The 25,525-nt window shown below is 28.7% G+C and overlaps 3 protein-coding genes and 1 long non-coding RNA gene across 8 annotated transcripts; 2 read left to right on the top strand and 2 right to left on the bottom strand.

The window, feature by feature from the left end:
- Positions 1 to 374: 374 nt before the first annotated feature.
- On the top strand, positions 375 to 10,193 carry LOC114120842 (glutamate--cysteine ligase catalytic subunit; the record flags this gene model as incomplete). The annotated part of the gene is made up of 10 exons (XM_027982892.2): positions 375 to 560; positions 1,173 to 1,345; positions 4,139 to 4,293; positions 4,397 to 4,459; positions 5,357 to 5,553; positions 7,455 to 7,626; positions 8,353 to 8,550; positions 8,660 to 8,833; positions 9,363 to 9,544; positions 9,624 to 10,193. Coding segments are annotated over 10 exons (1,675 nt in total), but the record flags the coding sequence as incomplete, so codon positions are not given.
- Positions 9,674 to 17,692, bottom strand: LOC114122745 (protein timeless homolog). 5 transcript variants are annotated; one of them, XM_050210557.1, is made up of 22 exons: positions 17,509 to 17,692; positions 17,025 to 17,127; positions 16,599 to 16,933; positions 16,392 to 16,526; positions 16,232 to 16,327; positions 15,840 to 16,118; positions 15,606 to 15,752; positions 15,422 to 15,534; positions 15,220 to 15,352; positions 14,999 to 15,153; positions 14,822 to 14,940; positions 14,601 to 14,760; positions 14,458 to 14,538; positions 13,593 to 13,699; positions 13,452 to 13,529; positions 12,129 to 12,195; positions 11,840 to 12,038; positions 11,547 to 11,775; positions 11,385 to 11,482; positions 11,008 to 11,319; positions 10,382 to 10,940; positions 9,674 to 10,297 (listed from the first exon to the last, which is right to left on the bottom strand). In XM_050210557.1, the coding sequence occupies exons 2-22, from the start codon at positions 17,113 to 17,115 to the stop codon at positions 10,167 to 10,169; spliced, it is 3,624 nt and encodes a 1,207-aa protein (XP_050066514.1). In that variant the 5' UTR covers positions 17,116 to 17,127; positions 17,509 to 17,692; the 3' UTR covers positions 9,674 to 10,166. The 5 variants fall into 5 exon arrangements, with proteins under 5 accessions (XP_050066514.1, XP_050066513.1, XP_050066510.1 ...); XM_050210556.1 differs by having other exon boundaries at positions 9,674 to 10,636; positions 10,697 to 10,940; XM_050210553.1 differs by having other exon boundaries at positions 9,674 to 10,940.
- A 153-nt stretch (positions 17,693 to 17,845) lies between these two features.
- On the top strand, positions 17,846 to 19,226 carry LOC126555653 (THAP domain-containing protein 2-like). Its single transcript, XM_050210558.1, has 3 exons — positions 17,846 to 18,142; positions 18,245 to 18,382; positions 18,520 to 19,226. The coding sequence occupies exons 1-3, from the start codon at positions 17,990 to 17,992 to the stop codon at positions 18,637 to 18,639; spliced, it is 411 nt and encodes a 136-aa protein (XP_050066515.1). The 5' UTR covers positions 17,846 to 17,989; the 3' UTR covers positions 18,640 to 19,226.
- Positions 19,227 to 19,292: 66 nt separating this feature from the next.
- Positions 19,293 to 24,173, bottom strand: LOC126555654 (uncharacterized). The gene is made up of 2 exons (XR_007606895.1): positions 22,682 to 24,173; positions 19,293 to 22,266 (listed from the first exon to the last, which is right to left on the bottom strand). It is a non-coding gene; the product is annotated as an uncharacterized LOC126555654 (long non-coding RNA).
- Between the last annotated feature and the right edge of the window lie 1,352 nt (positions 24,174 to 25,525).

The raw sequence follows: 25,525 nt of genomic DNA, 5'->3' as shown, positions 1-25,525 counted from the left end.
GGCTCAAGGACATCTAGTTTTTAATATTATAATTTATGATGTACAAGATAATCCAGTGTTAAGAACATAATATATTGTACCTGTAATATATTGTATTGCATTTAATACATATTAGTATGTACTTATCGGGTACTATATTTTCATCATTGTCATCAGCGTATATCTGATTTCTTTAAAGTTTAAACTATTAGCGTTTTACCATATGATGTGAATTTAATGATTTAAAAATATTGTGTGTACGTGTGTCGTGTATCATTATATAATACATAGTACATATAATTGTAGATCTTTGTGTTATGAAACCTCATAGTATACTCGTAATTATGTATGAATTACTCTAATTTACACATTTGTGTGTTGTGTCTATATAATAGTAATGTAAAATCGCTGTGGAGACCTGAATACGGGGCTTACATGATTGAGGGCACTCCTGGAAAACCATATGGTGGCCTTTTGGCCCATTTTAACATAGTAGAGGCGAATATGCGGTACCGCAGAGAGGAAGCACAACAATTACTCGGGCCGGACGAGGTGCTGATGACCATCACGAATTTCCCCAGGTATGCAAAACTGCTGTATACAGATGACTATTGTTATTTTTGCTTGTCCCCCTCCCCATCTATGCGTTATTGATCCATAATGATTGCGGGAGTTTAAGATGATCGATAACTGATTATCATTGCACAATTTAAACGCATTTTGGTGACTTTTTTACACCTTAATATTCTGCGAGCATGTATCAATAATTATTATATTATATGTGTGAGGTGGTGATATGGTGTTGTAGTATTAAGCTTTGAGTGTCATAATATTCAGTACGACAATTTTTGAACTATTTCGATTTTTGAGATATACGTGCACATATTTGATACTATAAATTGATCGTAATGATCATATGATGCAGATCGAGATAATTGTTACCGCGTTTTACAACCAAGTTGACTAGCTTAACTTATACCTTTATTGATATTTATCGCGTGCAGGGAAAAGATATGGAGTTGTCTTAAGTTTCTTATATTTTTCGAGCAGGGAGGGATATGGGCAAGGATGAGGGACTCATTGAACGTTAGAAAGGCTATGCACTGGATTCGGTGTTTTGGGCTTGTAGTTTCAGATGGCCCAGGCACAGATATAACAAAATATGCACGCATATGGGACGCATTTGTGTGCAGGCTTGGATGTCCAGAGTTCACGTGGCCCGTGGATCAGCCGACACCCAAGATTGGCGCTTCGCGTTCGCTGTTCATACCGGACTCGGCGATTTACAAAGGACATCCGAGGTTCTCTACGCTCACCAGGAATATACGGCAACGGAGAGGGGAGCGAGTGGCCATAAACATTCCGAGTAAATATACCTGTCTTATATATATATATATATATAATAAAGGTACATTTAAAAATCTGTGTGTGCGCGCACATATACACATACATATTTTATTAGCAGAATAAGCAAGTTGTTTTTTACATTCCTATAAGACTGGAGCTATACACGGCGAATTTCGTTGTCGTCGAAAACCTATATGTTTAAATCATGCTGGCTATACGATTTCGCTGCGAATTAAATCGCCGCGATATTCATTGGCGGTCGACGATTTTTTTCAAAATCGCACAATCCGTAAAACCGCGTGACGGAATTCGTTGTGACGGACAGAACGATATTCGCTGTGAAATCCGCTCAACGAATTTCGCAGCGAATATCGCCGTGTATAGCTCCAGCCTAAACGGTCACTATTGTAAAATGACTATACGTTAGCAAATTAACTAAGTTGATGGTAAGTGCTGCAGAGACCGCCGGTGTATATTGTGTAGTACTGTAGTATAATATTATATATTTATACATAGGTAACTTTATTTCATTATTATACTACTATTATTATTGCTATATTACTAATTATTGTTCGGTCGACTGTGTCATCACTCATCAGATTTGTATATTCGTAATTTGAGTTTTGATGTGGTTTTTTGTGTATGTGTTAGTGTATTGTTTAAGTAGATATAGGTTAGGTACTTGTTGCATTTGAAAAATACAAGTGTTTGTAAGCTTAACAAAGATATTGAATATTTATGCGGAATTATAATTTCAAAATATGACATGACACGAAAATTTATTGTTGGATTTTTTAATATTATAATTACCATTGTATTAATTCAACATGCCATATTGTGTTCGATGAATGAAGTATAACTTTGCGATAATATGTATATTATTTCTCGAAGTTGTCTCCCAGGTAGCTCTGCAGTTATAACTGAATATTATAGTTTTATTTAGTGTTTTTAACTATCTACTTGTTTTCTAATAATAATTAGCATTTTCTATAGTAGCAGTATAGCATGTTATACCTATTAATCAAATTAAAATTTTTTTTTTTTTAATAATTTGTTATTATACTTGTATGTAGTCACTAGTATGGCGATAACTATTTATTGTTCTGGTCTCGTTTTATATATATAATATATATATGTTTATTTAATTTAAAACTTCAATAGGTAATGATGATAAAATATTTTAACAGGCATACATAATATGTTTGAAAGATAATTTAAACATAAATAACTGTATACTTGTAGGTGTCATTAATACCTATGTATGTAACGTAACACTATTTAATATATAGTTTATACAAATTCAATAAATCCATACATGATAAAGGTCACTACTACCATATTATTATTATATACATATGCGAACGATTATGATAATATAAAATATAATATAGTATATTATATTAACCTCGTGAAATTTCCAATACTTATAAAGTTATAAGTTTATAACAGTCGTTTTTACGATCATGGAGGGGGGAAATCAATATCACATTATGATATTCTTGTGCATTTTTATGTTAAATTTAAGTTACAATATATTGTATATTATTATTTTATAGTGTATATAATACATGCTAACTACGGAATATTATCTTTTTTTTTTACAATCTGTTACCTAACTAGAACAATAAGTAAATTTGATAGATGAATTTATGGCTTGGAAAGACAGATTAAAAAAAGCACTTTGTCAGTTACTCATATACATAGGTATATGCGTTTACCATAGTATTATACAATTTAAAATTTTAACTAGATTAATAGGTCCCGACACCACCGCCGTTTTAATCTTTTTGGGGTTACCTGGTATAATTTTTGACTTGAGTCCTTTGATTAGGGGATTGGTGTGGTTTTGAACATTTAAGTTGAATTGCCTGTAGAATGTTTTAGCTGCATCGTGGACGGGTGAGATGGCAAGATCGCTATTTAAGGTCTGGTTGGACACGCATATAGAAGGGCGCTTTAGTTATAGCACGGAGGCCGGAGGGTTTTGGATTGAAAGCGCTGGATACAGTTTATGTTTGAGATTTTTGCAGATCCCCATGCTTGGATTCCATACGTCCACATTGGTTTGAGATACAGTTTGTATATTAGTAGCTTGGTTGGTAACTTTATTTTGCTGGTGGTTAAGAGAGAACAGAGAAGACGAAGTCGATCGTTTAAGGATAGTATTTTGTTTCGAAGATGAGGAGACCATGTAAAACGTTGATCAATGATAATACCTAACAGAATATTATCTAGTCTTAAAATAATTAATCTTAATAGCATATATCTTACAAGTAATAATATGCTGCACTGCTGCAGATATTTTCTAATATATGTATTACTATGTTAAGGTTATTGTTGCAATTACGTATTATATAGTTTACGGTTGGTTCTACTACGTATTTATATTGTATGACCATTGGTTAGATTCAAGATTGAAATTTATATTGATGAACTATAGTATTAAAATTTCGTATTAATTAATTTTTATTATTACTTTATGGTTTCTTATGTATAGATATAGTTGGTATACCTATCTACTTAAGATCTCTTTGTTTTTAAATTAAATTTAAACAAAAGTATAAATAGTATACAATATTAATTTATAGACATGTAGGTATGTGTAATTATTACAAAGCCAAAACCGCTTTTGCCCAATATTTTCTGTCTTAAACTCTTAGCAAAAAAGCAAAAAAAAATATTATTCTTTTCTAGTTTTCCAGTTATCTAAATTATTGAATGCACTCTTGACATTTTGCAATAATTGATAATATTTATTATAATGGAACGCAAATAAAATTTAACCAATATAGTGTTTATTTTTAATTTATAGTATTCAAAGATGAAAACACTCAGAATCCGTTCGAAGAAGATTTGATTAGTATCGGCGGGGATGCGGACAGTTTGAACGCGGCATTACCCGATCACGTATACATGGATGCCATGGCATTCGGCATGGGCTGTTGCTGTTTACAGATGACGTTTCAAGTACGCAATAATATGATGACCGTAGGTCATTTTAATTCTAATGAAGTGTTGCACTTACCAAAATGTACCTATTATTTATTTTGATTGCTAAAAAATTGTACAGGCATGTTGTATCAAAGAAGCCCGAACTCTTTATGATCAGCTCACTCCGCTGTGTCCAATTTTGGTGAGTCAAACATTTACACTTAAATTTGCAAAACAACTAAATAATAACAGAGTTTTAATTGTTGTTTTTATATAATATTATGTCGTAGGCATACGAGTATAGCCTAATCAGGCATATGACTAAATTGCCTAGGCATATAGTCAAAGAATTTGATTGTTATGCAATTTCACTATCCGCCTAGAAATTAAGTTAAATGACTATTTAAAGTTAATCAAATAAATAATAATAAAAATGAAACAATTCGTATTATTTAAAAAATTTAACCATATTTATTATTTTCTATTAGTTATTTATTGTTATTATAGATATTCATAAAAAAAACTACGATATCTAATCATTTATTAATATGTAAAACACGTAGGTATATGAAATATGTTTAATTTCGTATCCAACGGTACTATTGTTTTAAAAATTAAATCATAAATATATATAGATAATTACTAATTAGATGTGATAGACGTAGACGATAGAACGAGTATATTAACATCCTATTGTATATAGTACGAGTAGTGAGTACAATATATTATTAAATAAAAATAAAAATTCCATTGGTTTTTACATTGGGAAATAAACGTATTAGGTTAACCTGCAACTAAGTATATCGAGTATTCGAGTTGTGAGTTATGTTTAAAAAAAAATGTTAAATGTTACCCCAAATGGTGAAAAACACACATCGTTAAATCAATATAAATAAATAAATAAATAAATAAATAAATATACATTCATCACTTTGTTTAGAATTATTTTTCATATACAATGTGGTACATAAAAATTAGTATTACACTTGTCCAACTTGTTTTATCTAATCGTATCTGGTATTACATATATATATATATATATATACATAATAAATAAATTATTATATGCCTATTCATTTTTTCCACATTTTTGATGTAGTTAGCATTGACGGCGGCATCGCCTGTATTTCGAGGGTACTTAACAGACGTAGACTGTCGCTGGGATGTGATATCACGGTCCGTGGACTGCCGCACGCGACAAGAAAGGGGATTGGAGCCGTTGACCACAGACAAGTTCGTTATACCCAAATCGCGTTACGACTCTACCACGTTGTACCTATCAAGCCAAGGAGAAAAGTGAGGGGATTTTTTTTACTTTAAAATACTTTTTATTATTATTTTATATTAGTAGGTATACTGATTTTTTGTACACATCAAGTTTTGGTGTTATTTTGATTTTCATCAAAATTTTTGGCGTGGTAATTTGTCTTTTTTGGGATTCTCAACTGTACCTTTTCTGCAGCCTAATCACTTTTTTTTATGTATAATGTGACATTGATAAATTTGTTTTTTATTAATGTTAAATTTGCATATAAATGTGATAGCACCAATGCTTTTTAACCTATACACAAACGACCAGCCAACTCCGAGAGACACGTAACACTTTTTATATGCAGACGATCTAGCAATCACAGCTTAAGATACAACCTTCGATTATGTAGAAAAGAAATTAAAAAACGCACTTAAAGTCATGACCAACTTCTATGACAATAACCAATTAAAACCAAACCCAAACAAAACACAGGTATGTTGCTTCCACCTACGAAACCGTGATGCCAAGAAACACCCTAATATAGAATGACTGGGAAAACACTGCACAACACTGATTATCCCGTGTATCTTGGTATCACCTTAGACAGGACATTGACATTTAAGGAGCACTGTTCGAAAACTAAAATGAAAGTACAAGCAAGGAACAACCTACTTAGAAAACTAGCTGGAAGCCAATAGGGGGTACGACCTCACCTCACACCATACGAACAACAGGAATAGCCCTATGTTTCTCAACTGGAGAATATGCGTGTCCATTTTGTGTAGCCAATCCAAACACGCCAAAAATGTATCTGTAGTTCTGAAGGATACCTGCAGAATCATAACGGGATGTCTTAGACCAACGCCTACCATACAAGCTATACCTTCTAGCAGGCATAGCTCCACCTGAAATTAGATGACGAGTAACCACCGATATAGAAAAAACCAAACAGATAAAGGACGAAAGACATCCTATGTTTGGACATGAAATCACTAACACAAGACTTAAATCTCGAAAAAGTTTCATACAAACAATAAAAGAACTGCACGAATTCCCACAAAAAGCTAGACTGCAAAGGTGGCAAGATGAGCTATAACCGGAAGAACTGACTCAGTCTACACAACAACTTCCAATGGGTGAACACCTTCCATGGCCATTATGGAAAACTCTTTAACAGATTGAAAGCCGGGGTGGCGATGACTTAAGCTATAATATGGTAAAATGGAAATTTAATGGAGAAGATGACACATGCGACTGTGGAGAACGACAAACCGATGAACACCTTTTTTTTATGTACCATGAGTCCAGCACAATGCACCAGGGAAGTTCTGATTCTGACAAACACAAATGCAATAGAGGTGGCCGCTTACTGGTCGCAACACAACATATAGAACGTTACCAAAAATGTGATTTATTAGACGTAGCAAATTGATTTATTTTATTTTATTTGTTTATTTTATTGTTGTTTTTTTTTATATATATAATATAATTGTTATTGGCATTTTTATTATCGGACACGACATAAAGAATATAAGTGTAATGAAATATTAGTATTTTTGACAGAAATAATTACTCTTGTGTAATCTAATATATTTTTGAAATTAACGCTGAAAACAACTGACGCTGTACATGTGCAGTCAATCATATTTAACCTAAAAATCACATACTCGTACTTACTAAACTGGTGTTTATTTTTGTAATAACTTAAAAACTTAGGATAAGATTTCCTTTTAGCGTCTAGCTTTATCTACCGTTTCGGACATAGTAAGCGTCTAGACCCGGCGTCGTGACGCTTTGCTGTACCCACACTTTAATGCTGTAAGGAAATCGTACCTTATTCAGGCACGGACTATTGATGCAATACAATTTAATTATGAAATTTGATTTTGTATTTATTTATTTTTTAACATTTTTACTTGACAAGTTTTTTTATTTGTTGCGGTAGGTTTAACGACGTGTCACTGGTATACGACAAAACGATCTACAACAAACTTAAGAGCGCCGACATCGATCATCAGATGGCTCAGCACGTAGCGCACCTATTCATCCGAGATACTGTATCTCTGTTTAACGAGAAAGTGCATCAAGATGATACTGTCGAGATGGATCACTTTGAAGTATACTTCACCTAAACATATAGGTTTTTTTACTGTATATATACATTATACATGTCAAAGATTCAACGACTCTTTCTTTTTAAAAAAGTTTATTTTCTTGTATATATCGTACATACGAATAATACGCTCCTCGAAATGCTTTAATAATTTTTATTTAAATAAATGCATATTTTAACTTTTAAAGGGTATAATATTACATTATTAATATAATATAGAAAGCAGGTTTGTGAATTACTACTCGTATTTAAAGTCTTATTTTAAAAGAATAATAAAATATTAATGTTTGAAGCGTCCTTTATTGCATTTTTCCAACTCGTAGGTTAGAAACGATTATGCCGTAACTATTAATTGCACATCGTGATTCGTAATGACAAGTCAAAGGGTAGATTAAGTTCTTAAAACTGGTAGTAATTTGGTAGTCAATTACATGCTTTATAATGTATAGTTACTTTCTAATATAATTATAGTTATACTCATTAAAAATATTGTACTTTAGTCGGTTAGTCCCTTGTCCAATGTCTATAGTGAAATATTGTTTTTACTTGTTTAACATGTAATATAAACAAATTATTTTGCACCACCCCTTATAAACTCAACTAAATACGATATTTAAATGTATACACATACTTTAATATAAATAATAAATATAAAATGTATTATTTCAATCAATTTTGGAAATAAAATAATAACAAACGTGCTCGTTTTGTTTTATATAATACATAATAGAACATACAGTCAACTAATTGGCAGACAATGCGGTTTAAGCCTCCGCCTCCTAAGTCAACAATCGGTTGGCGCGTGGAATTCAGACCATGTGAAGTGCAACTAACCGATTTTGAAAACGCCGCGATCGTGTGCTTCGTCGTCCTACTCACTAGGGTTATTTTGTCGTATCAATTAAACTTCATCATTCCCATTAGTAAAGTACGTTTTATCAGTCATTCCGTCGAGGTGAATAATATAATTATTCACATATATTATATTATATTATATTATATATAATATATACGTATATTAATCAAACCATTTGTAGGTGGACGAGAATATGTCAAAAGCTCAAAAGCGATCTGCTGCTCTAACGGAGAAGTTTTGGTTTCGTAAAAACATTGCTGCATCTACATCTAAACCCGCAAACGTTGACGTAAATGGTTCCCACGACGATGCCTCTTACACGACAATGTCCATAAACGAAATCATCAACGGAAAAGTAAATATAATATAATAGTTTGAGACTTTTGACTTATAAACATAGTACAGTTGGGATCATAGTATTTGAGACTATTTTATTTTGCAAGTTTGTGCGGTTAAAATTAAAACGACTTGAAGAAAACAGAACAACTCACATCACTGAAATTACTTTAAAAAAAAAATAATTATTTATTTTATTATTTACCTTGGTTTTTTTAACGTTTACTCGAAACAGTCGAAACAATGCATGTATTGTACTGGTTTAATACATTACTCCATTAGTATATTGTAATATTAATATTATATTATTATATGTTATTATTATTTTGCGCTTCGTGATAAGAATAAAATATACTTTGACGAATCGATACATAGTGTTTTTATGAGTTGATTGAATAAGCTAATATATTATGTTGTACATTAATACATTACATATTATTTTAATGACTTCGAAGACTCTAAAAGCTAACTTCTGAGTTCTAAATTAAACAATATATGTTTAATTTGACCTACGTATTGCGTAACCTATAAAATAAACGTGTTTTCAGATGGGCGAATTCCCCGGTCTCATTCCGTTGATTCACAGTTACTTGTCCAGTATGGAGGTCGATACAGACACGCATTGCACCATCCAACAGTATCTAAAGCTCATTTCACGCCGTGCGTCCGGCCAAATCGATACGACGGCTAGCTGGATACGTCGGTTTATCCAAGAACATCCGTCGTACAAGTATGAACGATGATATCATAGCGACCTTCGACCATTTTTTAGTTGGTTACGAATGAATTATGTGATTTTTGTTCGGCAGACGAGACTCCGTCGTTAGCAATGAAATCAATTACGACTTATTAATGACGGCCGATGGCATCCAGTCCGGTCGCATTTCTTGTCCTCGACTTTTGGGAGACTGTCTGCTGGCTAACTCTAAAACAAAGGAAACAATACCGCCGGCCGTGCAAAAGGTATATTCTTGTACTCCGTAGATGTACATACTATATTGCTGTTATCCTGTTTGTTCTAATATATTTTATGTACACCGTAATTATTCAATAATAATTTTTGTGCTTTATTGAAGTACCATCAATAACAATGAATAACACTATGTTTTATGAAAATAAGAGTTTATTTAATACTTTACATTTTTATACTTTATATATAGTATGTATAATTGAGTAATAAAAGTAACATAATATACGTGAGATAAAATAGGGCATATTGGGAATTATTAGGAAAAAACATTATACCTATATTGTATAAGGTACAAACACACACATATAAGTTACTTTTTTTTTAAATGTTTATTATTTTAATATATTATTGTATACTTTAAAAAATAAAGTTATTTGACATGCTAGTCGCTGTCATCATTTATAAAGTATTTGGTCTTTTTTATGAACCCACCAATTTCCTCTTCAGAGTCACTGTTTGTCAGCGATGACTTTCTTTTATGAGTCTCATCAAAACCTTCTTTATCACTTCCATCTAAATGAGATTTCATAGTATGAACTGTGTCATCTTCTAATAAGGTATTCATTTTTTTTAATGTTGAAGCATTTTGATTATTACCTTTGTCACTATCAACTTGTTCTAAAATAATATGATTTGATATTTTCTGGTTAGGAATAGCTTCTTCATCTTCTTCATCACTGTCTTCTAACACAGCCTTTCTTTTTTTCATTGAAACAATACTCTTTTCCAAATCATCTTCATCACTGTCTTCCAATAATTGTTTTATTGAAAAACTATGGCCACTGATATTATTACCACTTGTGTCCAAAAGTACTTTTATAGGGGTAACATTATCTTCAACATCACTATTCTCTAATAAAAATGTATTTATATTATGACCAATACTTTTGTTAAATCCAATTTTTTCTTTACTATAGTGAGGATTATTCAATTTTGTATTTATGATCTCCTGATCATCATTTACACTATTTTGAGCTAGAGATTTCCTTATCCTGTCAAATGTTGTTCCGACATCCTCATCACTACTGTCATCAACTTTATAGGTTGTATTTGTTTCATCAGTAACAAAGTTACCTTCTATCACATTCTTGATTGATGTAGATCGTTGGTGGATATCATTTGCTTGCCATCTACCTGGTATACGCCAATAGGTTTCCTTTTAAATATACATTATTATTAGTTTTTGATTATTCAATTATTATTGATTTCATTGTATGTGTTACCTGAATACTTGAAGGTCTATGTAAGCCTAATATTTGCATCATATCTTGAAAATCAACATCATTAACAGCTGTCATACACTCATCAGACAATGGCAATAGGGGAATATCAGATTCGTCTACATCCAAATCATCTACTGCCTCGTCTAAACTCTCAATCAACCACAGTAAAGCGGTTTTCATATCCTTATTGATTATTTTTTTAATAGAATTTAATACATAAACAGAAGTTAAACTATGGTAAGTAGGTTCAGTGTCATAATCCAAATCCAAATCATCATTAGAAGAAAATTCTCTGACCATTCTTTTGGTTTTCTAAAAAATAAAAATATTTAAAGTACTTAATGAGTTATTAACATAAAACATTTAAAAACACTTACTCTTATTGGTATAATATCAAGTTGTTTGAGTTTTTTAATGATACTTATTTTTGAACGGTCCTGTCTAATAAGGTTTTTGCATATCCAAGCTACTTCATCTAAAAAAAACATTACAATTCATTACATTGACCGTAAGGATATACTGTACTTAATATTATTTACCTTCATCGGGCATAACTTGTGCATATTCTTGATGAAGTCTATGTAACTCATCTTCTTGTTCCTCATTCCAACTTGTTGTTTTAGTTTTTTGGTCTGCATCATACCCTTCTTCAATTTCATATGCCACTTTTAAATCTTTCCAGAACAATAATTCTACAAAGACTTTTTTATTTTTTTTGGCAACTTCAGTAAATTTTCTCATTATAAATATAGCAAAATGTTTTAATTCCTAAAAATAATAGTCAAACAAAGTTTATTTTAAAATTAAAATATTTAATAATTGCAATAATTACTTTATGATTAGGATTTTTGGATGAAAATATTTTTTGAAAAACTCGAAAAACAGAAGCTTGAAACATCAAAGCACTGTACTTGCAGCCATATGTAATACGATGGAGAAGTTTTACTATTGCATGATTGGTATAAGTAGAATTAGTATCAAACTCTTTCAAGAGTTGACAGCAGCTTTGTAAAATTTTTGGTTTTGCAAATCTTAAAAGTAACAATAATAATTTTAAATGAAAATGTACTATTTAAGAATTTGAAAAACATTAATTTAAAACAAAATAAAAAATATCTAACTTTTTTACAAAATCTAGGAATTCAAAATTAGTTTCTTCTGTTCTTATTTGACTAGAATCTTCTTCTTCTAAGACAAAATTTGATTTGTATATCAATCACTTTTTTATAAGTTAAAAGATTTATGAAAGGTTAAATCTTAATCATGTTATTATATCTTGATATAAGCATAATAATAGTATACTTATTATTTATTGTTATTCGATTAAATTAAAATAATTTAAAAATATAGTAATTAAGACTTTAAATTTAACAAAATAATTTTATTTACGTAAAACCATTATTGTCATGATTGTTATTTGTATATTAGATATTTTATGTTTTATGTGAAATATATTCCCCCACCTAATCTCAGGCTGGATCCACACCTGATTTTATAAAAACATTAAATTAAAATTATTTATATTAGGTATGAATGAATCATTTGATATACTGTTTCAAATTTTGAATACTTCCAATAACATAGTTTTAAAAAATATATTTAAACAAATTGATAAAAAAAAATAACGGTTTTACGTAAATAAAATTATTTTGTTAAATTTGTTTAAATATATTTTTTAAAACTATGTTATTGGAAGTATTCAAAATTTTCATTCATATTTTTTCCAAATACATGTCTATAATAAAAATAATAATTTATAAAAAATTGGAAACAGTACATCAAATGATTCATTCATACCTGATATAAATAATTTTAATTTAATATCTTTATAAAATCAGGTGCAGATCCAGCCGAGATTAGGGGGGGGGGGGCGATATATTTCACATAAAAAATAAAATATCTAATATACAAATAACAATCATGACGCTATGATGTTTTGTTCATTACTGATAGCTATTTGCTATCAAATCACGGGTGGCAAACATAAAAAAATTATTGCTTCAATTCCCTAAAAACTTTTATTAGAATTTATTTATATATTTGTCAATAGAATATAATCAGTCGTTCTGCGTCCATCCATTTCACGACCACGGCACCGCACCACCCGCACCGTGGTAATGCTGTGGCATTGTCCATCGACTATCATTATCGCTAAATCCAAGAATACCTCTGAACGTATTATGTACATTGATTTGTGCATATACCAGAGATATATAAAACAATTGTTTTATTTTTAAATATCTGTGGCTATACACACTTGCAGTTGCGATAGCTGATAATATTATGTAGATTACTCTAATAAGTAATATCTTAAAATTAGTTTGTTTTCTTTTGCTACGAATTTTTCCTAAATAAAACACAGCTTAAGGGGGGCCGCCCCCTCCGCCACACTGAATCCGCGCCTGTATAAAATATAAGTTATAATTTATTAATATACTACATACCGTCAACATTGATATTTTCAGTATCATTTAAATTAATAGATTCTGTAATGTTTTCATCATATCCTGGAATTAAAAATATTAAGTAATGTTTAAGGTTGAATAGTTTAATATAGCTTGTAAAAATTTAAATGCCTGTTATACCTGTGAGTGTTCCAAGATCAGCAAAGAATATTTGTTTTAGAATATCTAATTCATCATCGCTATTTAACCCTGGTTTTCCAAAATAACTATCTTCAGGCCAAACTTCTCTAAACATACACAGTTATGTAATAATAACATTAAACCCTTATTTTATATTATTTAATATATATTTGAATTTTTAAGATGGATTTTGAGTTAAACTCTAATAATTAAAGAACTTTTTTTTCTCTTACTCAACTACCCTAGTTTGTTTTCAACCTTTAATAAAACATTACATTTTTGATCTATGCTATTCACACTGAAATAACATACCAGCAATCTTCATTTTAAGAATACAATGATATATTATATCCAAAATATTCATTCTTATGAATAAAACCTCAAAAAAAAAATTGGTTTAATAAATTTAACTTATATAGAACATATAATGTTCAATTTAATTGCTTATGTATAGAACAAAATTAATTACCAAGTCACTCATTCAAACTTTTCTTAAAAGATTCCTCATAGTGTACACTTCATACAAATGAATATATTTGTGATCTCCTCTATAATTTATTTATGTGTCCTAACCTAATATAACCTAACCTTTGCAGATTAAATACTTATTTAAATAACTAATAAATAACTATTTTAAATAGTTCTCTTAAAGCTTTTAATATTTTTGTAATATTCACTCCATTCTCAATACTGAATCTGAAACTGCTATAAAAATTGTAATCACTTTATGTTGGTTATTACTAAAGAGCAATTAATATTATACGTAAAATATATACTTAACTTAATAAATTTGTTGTTTATTAATTGGATAATTAACAATATTAATAAAACAAATATATAGGTATGTATATACATTCTTATTTACCTAGAAGCTCTTAATAGTTGTACAGATTCTTCCAAACGTTTATTTCTTAAATGCATTTGTATGCGTTGCATTGTTTCAACTCTTAAAAGATATGATCATAAAATAATAATAAAGTACAAAATTAAAATAAAATGTTTAACTACTTTTGATCTTCCATTGGCACTTCAGATATAGGATCATAAGGTCTTGCTTCAATTACATTAACTTGTTCATGGATCTGAATAATTTCTTTAAGATTTGTACTGAAATTATTCCACATACTATCATCATTTTCTGGAGTAACTTGAGTAGCAGTTTTAGATTCTAAAAATATTCATAAATAATTTTAAGCAAAGAAAAAAAATGTATTATGTATCAAATATACTTTTGTAAGTCTTTTTTCTTGATTTGCACTGCACAATTAAATTGCGCTGTTTTTTCCCCAAATGCTCCAATAGTTTCATAAAAATATGATTTGTTTCAATAACATCCTTGAGGTACATTCTAAAACATTAAATATGAATGAAATTTGAAGAATGTAATGTATTACATCAATTATTACCGTGAGAATTTCACTTCATCATATAAATTTAGCAAACCCAATAGCAAATCTCTATATTCAACCATGTAAAATAAATTAGTTAAAATTGTTCGAGCACTAGATTCTAACGTTGGATTTTTACTTTGATACATCACTAAGAGTGTTTCCATTAATTCCTAGAGAATATATGAATATTAACTCAAATCAATAATATATCATAAAACACTGAATATAATAAATACTTTATAAGCTTTAAGTCCTAAATGCATGCGTTTAGACCAAATAGGAATTTTTTTCTTATCAGTTATCAATTTTTCACGACTCTCTTCAATGCGCTCTTGCACAAAATGAAATATATTTAAAGCCATAGTTTCACTGGAAACAAATTATATAATTTATATTCATAATAAAACACAGGAAAAAATTAATAAAGAGAAATATTACCTAACTAATTTAATTTCAAATTTGTAATTGCGATTAAATTCCATAAAAAATTGTATTGCCCAAAAATAATATGACTCATCATTAGGCTGGCCTTTTGAACGCACCAATATTTCCTAAAATTAAAATATAATATACTGAATTAAATATTTACAATATTTATTAAAAACAGAAGAAAAATTCTAACTCTGACGTGTTTCATCAACATATTATATGCCCCATATAAAAATTCAACACAAAACTCTTTTAAGAAGAGTCTAACGCTAAAGGCAGATTTTCGTTCAACATCAACATCTCTCAGAGGTAGTCTATTACGAGGAGTCTTAAGAGGTTTCTGAAATTATTTTATAAAAATTCATTAATAATTAAGCATGCCACTCATACATAATTGATATAAAGACACATTTTAGTTATAACAAACCTTGTAACGGTCAAAAGCTTTACTTATGTTAGATGTCATTGATGAAACAACCATTTCGTTTTCACCAATTGATTTCATACCAGAAACAACAAATCGGCCACCAAACTTTGAGTGGCGTGATCCACTATACTTTTTAAGCTTATCCATCTTTTCTTTTCGTTCTTTATCCAATACTATTTTAAGTTCATGTTCATCTCTCTGTTTTTCAGTCTCAGTGCGATTGATTGATGCATTTGCAAGTTCTGATGCTTTTTGATCTCGAAGCATAAGTGAAATAATCTACGACATTTTTAGATACATTTCATTACAAATACAGAAAAAACATACTATTAAATAATACATTTTCTTAGAGTTTATTTGAAAAAAAAAATGATATAGGCTTAAAAGCTCACTTCTAATGCATGTAAATAATACTGTTTTTCATTAACTGAACATGCTATATACATGATGATATCAATGAGTTGACTCTGATGCATTGCCCACAAGACCTAAATATTTTTAGTTATTAAATGTTAGTTAATCATACAATTTAAGAGGTTAGGATTAATTAACTTGATCATGTAAATTTGCATCATTGTCAGGTCTACACTCAGCATCATTATCCGCAGGCACATGAAGTATATTTCGGACTAAAATAAGAAGTCTCACTGTAGACAGTACTTTTTCTTCTCCCTTCTCATGGTACTCCTATAATAAAATTAATACATGCACTATTTAATAATATTATATTAAAAAAAATTAATAAAAAGTTATACATACTGCCTGTATGACTTTTGCCAATTTATTCACTATTACATTCCAGACATTGACATCTGTAAATGCTCGTTTATATTTTTGTAGGTGCGACACCATTTGCAAGTAATATTGGCTTTGTGTTTTCTCAGTGGGTGGCTGTTCATTATATATCAACAATGTAGGTGTTGTAAGGTTAACTAACAGTCGTATGATCAAATCGAACAAATCTAAATTATTTGAGTATTCAACGAGTATTGGCAATAAATCGGTTTCCACAATATTTGCTGTTCCAAGATGGCGACGGATTTCATGGTCATCACCATCGCGTCTTAAAAACTTGATCAGATCACGAACAGCCTCTGCAATAAATGACAACAGTACAAATTGAAAGTGTATTTTATTCATTTATTTATAAGTTATAACACTTATAAACTAACATTAAGTAAATACCTGAACATTGTGGATCAATGCAATACTTTTCAGGTCCTGCATATCCTAATGAATTGCAAGTAGCAGTAAGTTCAGCATGAACTAATGCCATACTTTTGTTTAACTAAAAAAAAAAAAAAACTTTCTATGACTTATCCAAATTAACAGCCATTACAAAAGATATAAAAATAACTATGAATAATTTCTTAATATAATAAGCAAAATGTGAGAACTAAGCACATGGCCAAGATTTTAAGAGTAGTGTTTTAATGGTTTTAATTTAGTATTAGTAAATACAGCTCAGGAAGGAAATGTTATTCACACATATATCATAGAGTGTATGGTTTTAGAAAAAAATATATTTTTACATTATATAGCAGATAGGTGTTTTAATACCCAAAGCCCTGGGTACACCGTACACGCTTAATTAGAACAAACTGAGAATAGGTACGACTAAACTTATATATTTTTATTTGAACTATACGACTTTAATATGAATACTTACGTCACTAAGATTAAAGCATAACTAGTATATTGAAATCATAGATAAGACGTATAGACATATAATAGTATTAATGTACAATTTATGAAAGAGAACTATAGATTAAATGATTAAATAACAGCAATGAAAAATGTTGCCAAATGACTAAATGAGTAGGTAAAGAAAATTATTTGAAAATTGAAATACCAAACAATTTGATAATTATCATTTATTGTAGATGTCAGATGATAATAAATAAATAATGAAAACCGCGCCAAAATATGACTGATGTGACCAACGTAACTATGGCCCTATATAGATAGGTATTCCAATCCGCCATTTTTCTCCTTTTCTCCTTATCATTTTAATGATTATCAGTAATAGTTTATATTATTTTGTGATATATTAGAAATTTAAAACTTTGTTTTTTACTTTTTTTAACTAAATTATTATTTTATTTACTTTTATTATTTATTATTAATATAATAAATTAGTAAATAATAATATGGGAGGCTGTACAGCAATCAACTGTCATAATAGTGACAAGAAACATTTTCGGATGTTTAATTATCCTACAGATAAAGAGAGGCAAAAGAGATGGGTACTGAATACTCGCAGAGATAAATTCGTTCCTACAAAAAGTTCTCAACTACGTGAAGTAAGAAACTACATTTAAAATAAATTTATTTTTCATTTTTAAATTCTATTTTATGATTATTAAGTATTATTGTCAATTAATGAGTTCAATTAATTAATACAGATCCATTTTGAACCAAGTCAATTTGAAAAAAATTGTGCTGATGGTTGGAAGAAATTAAAACCAAATGCTGTTCCAACATTGTTTAATATCCTGAATCCTCCACCACGATTTGACACAAACAGACAATCCAAGTATAAAGTAAGTAACAAAATATGAGCTATAAATTTATAATAAAATGTTGTTGTTATAAATAATTTAGCTAAAGCTAATCAATTATTTTGAGTAAAATTAAGAGTAGTCTAGTTTTAGTAATATTATTAATTTTGATTTTAAAGGATTCTAATGGTATACTTAAAAGTGAGGATATTCCTGCATTAGAAAACAATAGTGAGCCCTGTGAGTCTATTTCAGAAGAATTACCAGTAAGTATAGCTAGTATAGTAAGTATTGCCTAATAATTTTTAGATCCTAATTAAAGCAAAACATGTACTTATTTTTTTTATAATGATATATTTTATCAATATTTGAATATAACACTTAATAATTCTTGTTTTATTTTTTATCATACTATGCTTAATAACATCTTGAATATCGATGAGGAAAATATCGTCTTAGAAGAATATCCCAAATACCTAGGCCTGAAATTTGATAGGACCCTAACATACAACCTACATCTAGAGGGAGTGAAAAATAAACTAAAAACATGCAGCAACATTATTGGCTATGGTTAAGTTAGCTAGCACCTAGCATCATCTGGGGACCAACATCTGAAAAATGGCTTGAAGAACTTAATATACATTTTTGATTTATATTGTAATAAGTATTGATGTTATTATAATTTATTATACCTACTATAACCTATTTAGTATTTACCTATATTTTATATATCTTATTACTTGTTTAATTAGTTAACTATTTATCTTAATTATTATCATATCTATTTATTTGTTTAATTTTACTAATTTTAACACTTCTCATGTTATTTTAAAATAAGCCGAATAATATGTCATATGCAAATATAAATATAATTTAATATAATACATTTAGTTTCTTGTTATTTAAATAGTTAAAAACCCCAATGACAAATTATTATTAACTAAGCATAATATAATATATATTTATTTATTTTTATTTATTCAAGAAGATAATGTGCCCCACTGAACATGTCTGTGTGGGGGCCCATGAGTTCAAAATTTAAAATATAAATTCAATAATTACTAAATATAAAATTAAAAGATTACAATTTTCAATACAAATTTTCACATAAATAAAATATCAGTATATATAAGTACATATTTTTTCTTTGTATATATAATATAATATTATAATGTAGTATTGTGTAAAAAATTGTTTAGTTAAATAATACATATTTATAATACTAAATTTATCAATAATTAATATGTGTTGTAGTAGTTAATAATTTTAATAAATGATATTGGTATTAATGTTGTTGAACTTAAAATTAATTATTTGTTTAATTATTTTGAATACAAATTACACCAAGTATTTAAATACGTATACTGAATACATTTGAAAAGTATTCTTAACAAGACTATATATTAGCAATATATTTATTTTATTTTCACAGTGTAATCAGTGTTCATCAAATAAAAATAAAATTAAAGAATTAGAAGCTGAAATCAAAATACTTCAAGAAGAAGTGTCAAATAAACAAAAATTATTAGACAGTATTCAAAGTTTTGTAAGTGATGAACAGCTGAAATCATTAGAGAACCCTATTAGGAAATGGAGCAAAGATACAATTGTTAAAGCTCTAAAGTTAAGATATGCACTTGGTATTCATGGTTATAATTATCTTCGAAATAATAATTTCCCTTTACCATGCTATAACACCCTCGTTTATCGTGTCTGTCATTTAAAATTGTCTTTTGGTGTTTTCAATGACATTTTGGAAACCTTACAATTTAAAGTAAGTGAAATGGATCTTTCTGACAGACTACGTTTTTTATCAACGGATTCAATGGAAATCAGCAAACAGCTTACATATAATAAAAATACTGCAGAAGTTGGGGGTTATTGTACTCTTGGAGATAGTGAAAAAGGGGAAACAGGAAGTAAACTTTTATTGGCTGTTATCCGTGGTATAAAATCAAAATGGAAGCAAGTTATTGGATGTCATATTACAGGGACCACAGTGGATGGACTTGCTATGAAACAATTTATTAATGAATGCTTGTCTGCGTGTAAAAATGCTGGATTACATGTGATCTCGTATGGGTCTGATATGGGTCCAGAAAATCGTAGTCTGTGGAATAAACTTGATGTTAAAGTTCAACGGGAGGGTGTTAGGCAAAATTATTTCATATTTGATGAATCAACTATTTTTATAGTACCAGATGTTTGCCACCTTTTAAAAAACTTGAAGAATTCAATGTTAAACAAACCTATAATACTACCTGCATCATATTGTGAAAACTTAAACCTACCTACCCGACATGTGACCGGAGAACATGTTAAAACATTATGGAAGTGGGAAACTGATAATAAAAAAGAGTTACGGTTTCTGTGCCACTTGAAACATGAATTCTTATTTCCAGACAATTTTCAAAAAATGAATGTTTCTGCTGCTATTCATTTCTTTTCCATTAGAACAGCATCGGCTTTAGAAACAGCTGTTAAAAATAATGTGTTGCATAAAGATGCATTGAGTACTGCACATTTTATTCGCACATTTCATGAATGGTTTTCTTTATTATCCAGTAAAGAACGAAAAACCAGTATCACCAAAAACAATAAAGAAACAAAGTACATCTTTTTAGAAAATATTATAAATCTTATTGAAGAGACTCAATTTGATAAAGGTTGGAAACCTTTGAATACTGGTATTATTATGGCAACTTAATCTTTCATTGATATATGTGAAACATTATTTCTAAAGTTTAATTATGACTTTGTACTGGGACATCGTTTTACTCAAGATGCACTCGAAAATATATTTTCTAATATTCGTCTAAAAGCTGGTAGAACTCCAACTTCCAATCAGTGTCTTCAAGCTTTAAAAGGGATTTCTGTTTCACAGTATCTATCCGATATTGATCGTAGCAACTATGCAAATGATAGTGATTACTTCTTATTAGATTTCTTTCAGAAAAAAAACCAAAATGTATATAATACTCAAAATCAATTATCTCTTACAAATTTCCAAACAAATTTCTCAGACTTTATATTTAAAACTAAAAATTTCAATACCCTAATATCTTATTTTGATTCATCAGATTTGAACAATTTATATTTTTTAAGTGGAAGTGCAATACATTATATAGAAAAGAATTGTTGTGAATCATGTTATACACTGGTTGTTATGTCTTCCGAGGAATGTTGTGTAAATTTAGAAATGAAATACTTTACAGAATCTATGGACAAAGGAGGTCTTGCACATCCTTCTTTGTCTGTAATTGAATTAATTTTAAATTGTGAAGTAATTTATAGGGAACATAGATCATTTATTTTGCATAATTCTACAAAATTCTTAATAGACAAGATATTTTCTGAAATACAGATTAATATTCCAATTTGTACTACCACCAAAAACTGTAACACAAAGTTCTTATTAATAAAATATTTTTTTACAATTCGTGGATACAGTATAAGTTCTTTAAGTATTGCTAAAAAAAGAAAAATGACGTATGGCACAGCCAGTGTAAAAAAAAAATGTATTTCTTAATTATTTTAATTATTTTAATAAAATGTCTCCCATTCAGTCATAGATTTAGAAGTATACCAAAAATCAATAACAAAATATTGTCAAAAAACAATTGATGAATAATACAAATAAAAAAAAAATTACAAAACAATACAATAATAGGAATTCAATAATTATTAATCATTATATTTGTAAAAAAAATATTAACTTTTATACTTTGTATTTTTTTCTTAGATCACTAATCTTATATTCTTATGGTACATTCACTGGTATCTTTTGAATCAGAATTTGATTGTAACTGTAGTAACTGCTTATTCAATAAATGTTTTCTATTAATAAGAGTATTTTTCAGTGCTGTCAAACGCTGAATTTCTTCTTCTGATTTTAAGTGCTTTTCAAAACATGGTGGATCTTTGGACTGAAAATATGATATCATTTAACATTAATTTGAAGTTAAAATGATATAAATAAACCTGTCTATTTGGTGGTACATAATTAAAATGAAATGATGTTATATTGATTACAGTAAATTAATACAATATAATATTAATAATTAATCAGAAGATTCTAATAACTAGGTACGGCAAAATGCATTTTATACATTTTTACAGAAACATGTTTTGTTTTTTAAAATGTTTATATTTTTATTATTTTTAATTTATACTATATTTTGTTAACCACAATTTTTGGTAGACATGTTACACTAATACACTACTAATTTCACATAACAGTAATTTCAGGAGGTGACCAATGGACTGTTTACCATTAGCCAGAAACAAATATAATTTTGAAAAGAACATAAAAATGAGTGATACATTGAATAATGTTCTTACTTTAATTAATGAATTCGGTAAATTTGCTTGTGAATCCATATTGTCTTCAGCTATTTAATATTAAATTAAAGCCGCAATTGAACTATATTTACAAATAGTTCTGGTACAAAAATTATAATAAAAAAATAAATATTTGACAAACAATTAAAATAGTAATAATAAATGAGTTGTTAGGCCAGTGAAATTAAAGAAAATTTAAAATTGTAATAAATTTCACACATTTTATAAACGTATATAAAAAAATAATATACACAATAATATGTGATGTGAATAAATAATGATACCTAGTTCACAGAATAGATTAAATCGGAATGGAAACTGATAAGGAAATACATAGCTTCTTACGGCCGCCCAAAAATATGGTCCAACATTTTGAAAGGGCTCATCAGTGTTGACTTAAAATATAATATAAAATATTTTCAATACAATAAATATTTCAGTATACAATACTTTTGTGGAAATTCAGTTATTAAGTTGGCTTTTACTTGTATAATTCACTTTTTTTCTTTATTAGAGCTTTTAGCAAGACTTTAGACAAATAACCTCAATAATTAAAAATTTTAATAATCAATACTAAAAATTCACATGAGGAAATCGGCTTTATGGATGAAAGCAATAGTAAGTACTAAGTATGAATATAATTTTACTAATTTAAACCACTAGGGCAATGATTTCAATTATCTTTATTTTTTAAGTATTTAAGTTTGTATAAGTTAACTGTTTATTTTTGTTTGACAATAGTTTTTTTCAATAACAACCTAATAATTTGGAATTATATATTTTGAATGTTTTGGACATCTAAATTATAAGCAATAAATAAAAAAAATTTAATATTTCCACCAATTTCAATTTATTAGTGTTACAAATTATATAATTGAGACTAATTATTACAGTATTAAGTAAAGTAGTTACACGTCATGTGTAGTTTTAGTAGATCGTGACTAAAAAAGTTTGGCTACCCCTAGGTTAGGTATGTCCCTTCACAATTTAAATTTTAAAATAATGGTACCGATGGACATGAAACTAAACATATTTCATATTCCTATGTGTTTTACATATTAATAAATAAATAATAATACATAGTTTCTTTCTATATTTTTATAAATAGCAATAAATAATTAATAGAAAATATTGTTAAATTTTTTAAATAATACAAAATGTTTCATTTTTATTATTTTCCTGACTTGAACTAGGCATTTAACTAAATGTCTAGGCGGATAGTATAATTGCATAAAAATCAAATTCTTTGACTATATGCTTATGACATTCATAAAATATTTAATTTTGTTGATTATTATTATCTTGAGATAATAAACTTAGACAATAATTATTCAAATGTTTAATTATGAATAATAGATAGATGAGTCCGCTAAAAGCTTAAAGTGGTTATTATGTAAGAATTATGATACAGAAGATTCAATTACAGCAATGAAGAAACACACTACATACTTTTACATTGAAAATAGTGAAGTATGTTTGGAAACATTTTGATTATTACCTTTGTCACTATCAACTTGTTCTAAAATAATATGATTTGATATTTTCTGGTTAGGAATAGCTTCTTCATCTTCTTCATCTTCTTCATCACTGTCTTCTAACACAGCCTTTCTTTTTTTCACTGAAACAATACTCTTTTCCAAATCACCTTCATCACTGTCTTCCAATAATTGTTTTATTGAAAAACTATGGCCACTAATATTATTACCACTTGTGTCCAAAAGTACTTATATAGGGTAACATTATCTTCAACATCACTATTCTCTAATAAAAATGTATTTATATTATGACCAATACTTTTGTTAAATCCAATTTTTTCTTTACTATAGTGAGGATTATTCAATTTTGTATTTATGATCTCCTGATCATCATTTACACTGTTTTGAGCTAGAGATTTCTTTATCCTGTCAAATGTTGTTCCGACATCCTCATCACTACTGTCATCAACTTTATAGGTTGTATTTGTTTCATCAGTAACAAAATTGCCTTCTATCACATTCTTGATTGCTGTAGATCGTTGGTGGATATCATTTGCTTGCCATCTACCTGGTATACGCCAATAGGTTTCCTTTTAAATATACATTATTGTTAGTTTTTGATTATTCAATTATTATTGATTTCATTGTATGTGTTACCTGAATACTTGAAGGTCTATGTAAGCCTAATATTTGCATCATATCTTGAAAATCAACATCATTAACAGCTGGTCATACACTCATCAGACAATGGCAATAGGGGAATATCAGATTCATCTACATCCAAATCATCTACTGCCTCGTCTAAGCTCTCAATCAACCACAGTAAAGCTGTTTTCATATCCTTATTGATTATTTTTTTAATAGAATTTAATACATAAACAGAAGTTTATGGTAAGTAGGTTCAGTGTCATAATCCAAATCCAAATCATCATTAGAAGAAAATTCTCTGACCATTCTTTTGGTTTTCTAAAAAATAAAAATATTTAAAGTACTTACTCTTATTGGTATAATATCAAGTTGTTTGAGTTTTTTAATGATACTTATTTTTGAACGGTCCTGTTTGCGCCAAAGTGCCGCGCAAAAGTAGTACTTAATGAGTTATTAACATAAAACATTTAAAAACACTTACTCTTATTGGTATAATATCAAGTTGTTTGAGTTTTTTAATGATACTGTTGCGTGCCAGTATCAGATTTGAATCCAAATGGTTAATTTGAATGAAAGTTAAACTTAATAACGTAATATGTTTTTATTGCATATAAACAAAATACATGTAACAAATAAAATAAGTGGCTGAGTGACGTGAAAGTGCTCAGTTGTTGATAGCTTTGGTACATCTGCCGTTGCTGGTCTTCGGGCTCCCTTATAT

The sequence above is a fragment of the Aphis gossypii genome, unplaced genomic scaffold (genome assembly GCF_020184175.1).
Source record: "Aphis gossypii isolate Hap1 unplaced genomic scaffold, ASM2018417v2 Contig00973, whole genome shotgun sequence".
NCBI classification, from domain to species: domain Eukaryota; kingdom Metazoa; phylum Arthropoda; class Insecta; order Hemiptera; family Aphididae; genus Aphis; species Aphis gossypii.
The sequence above is the reverse complement of the archived record's forward strand: the minus strand, read 5'-3'. Positions and strand labels throughout refer to the sequence as shown.

Coding starts and splice junctions, on each gene's coding strand:
- LOC114122745 (XM_050210553.1), bottom strand. CDS start 17,115: ATGGCATTAGTTCATGCTGAACTTACTGCTACTTGCAATTCATTAGGA. Junction 13,700..14,457: donor CAACTATTAAGAGCTTCTAG/GTAAATAAGAAT, acceptor GTGTATGTTTAG/AGAAGTTTGGCCTGAAGATA. Junction 11,483..11,546: donor ACAAGTTATGCCCGATGAAG/GTAAATAATATT, acceptor TGTTTTTTTTAG/ATGAAGTAGCTTGGATATGC.
- LOC126555653 (XM_050210558.1), top strand. CDS start 17,990: ATGGGAGGCTGTACAGCAATCAACTGTCATAATAGTGACAAGAAACAT. Junction 18,143..18,244: donor AAAGTTCTCAACTACGTGAA/GTAAGAAACTAC, acceptor TAATTAATACAG/ATCCATTTTGAACCAAGTCA. Junction 18,383..18,519: donor ACAGACAATCCAAGTATAAA/GTAAGTAACAAA, acceptor TTGATTTTAAAG/GATTCTAATGGTATACTTAA.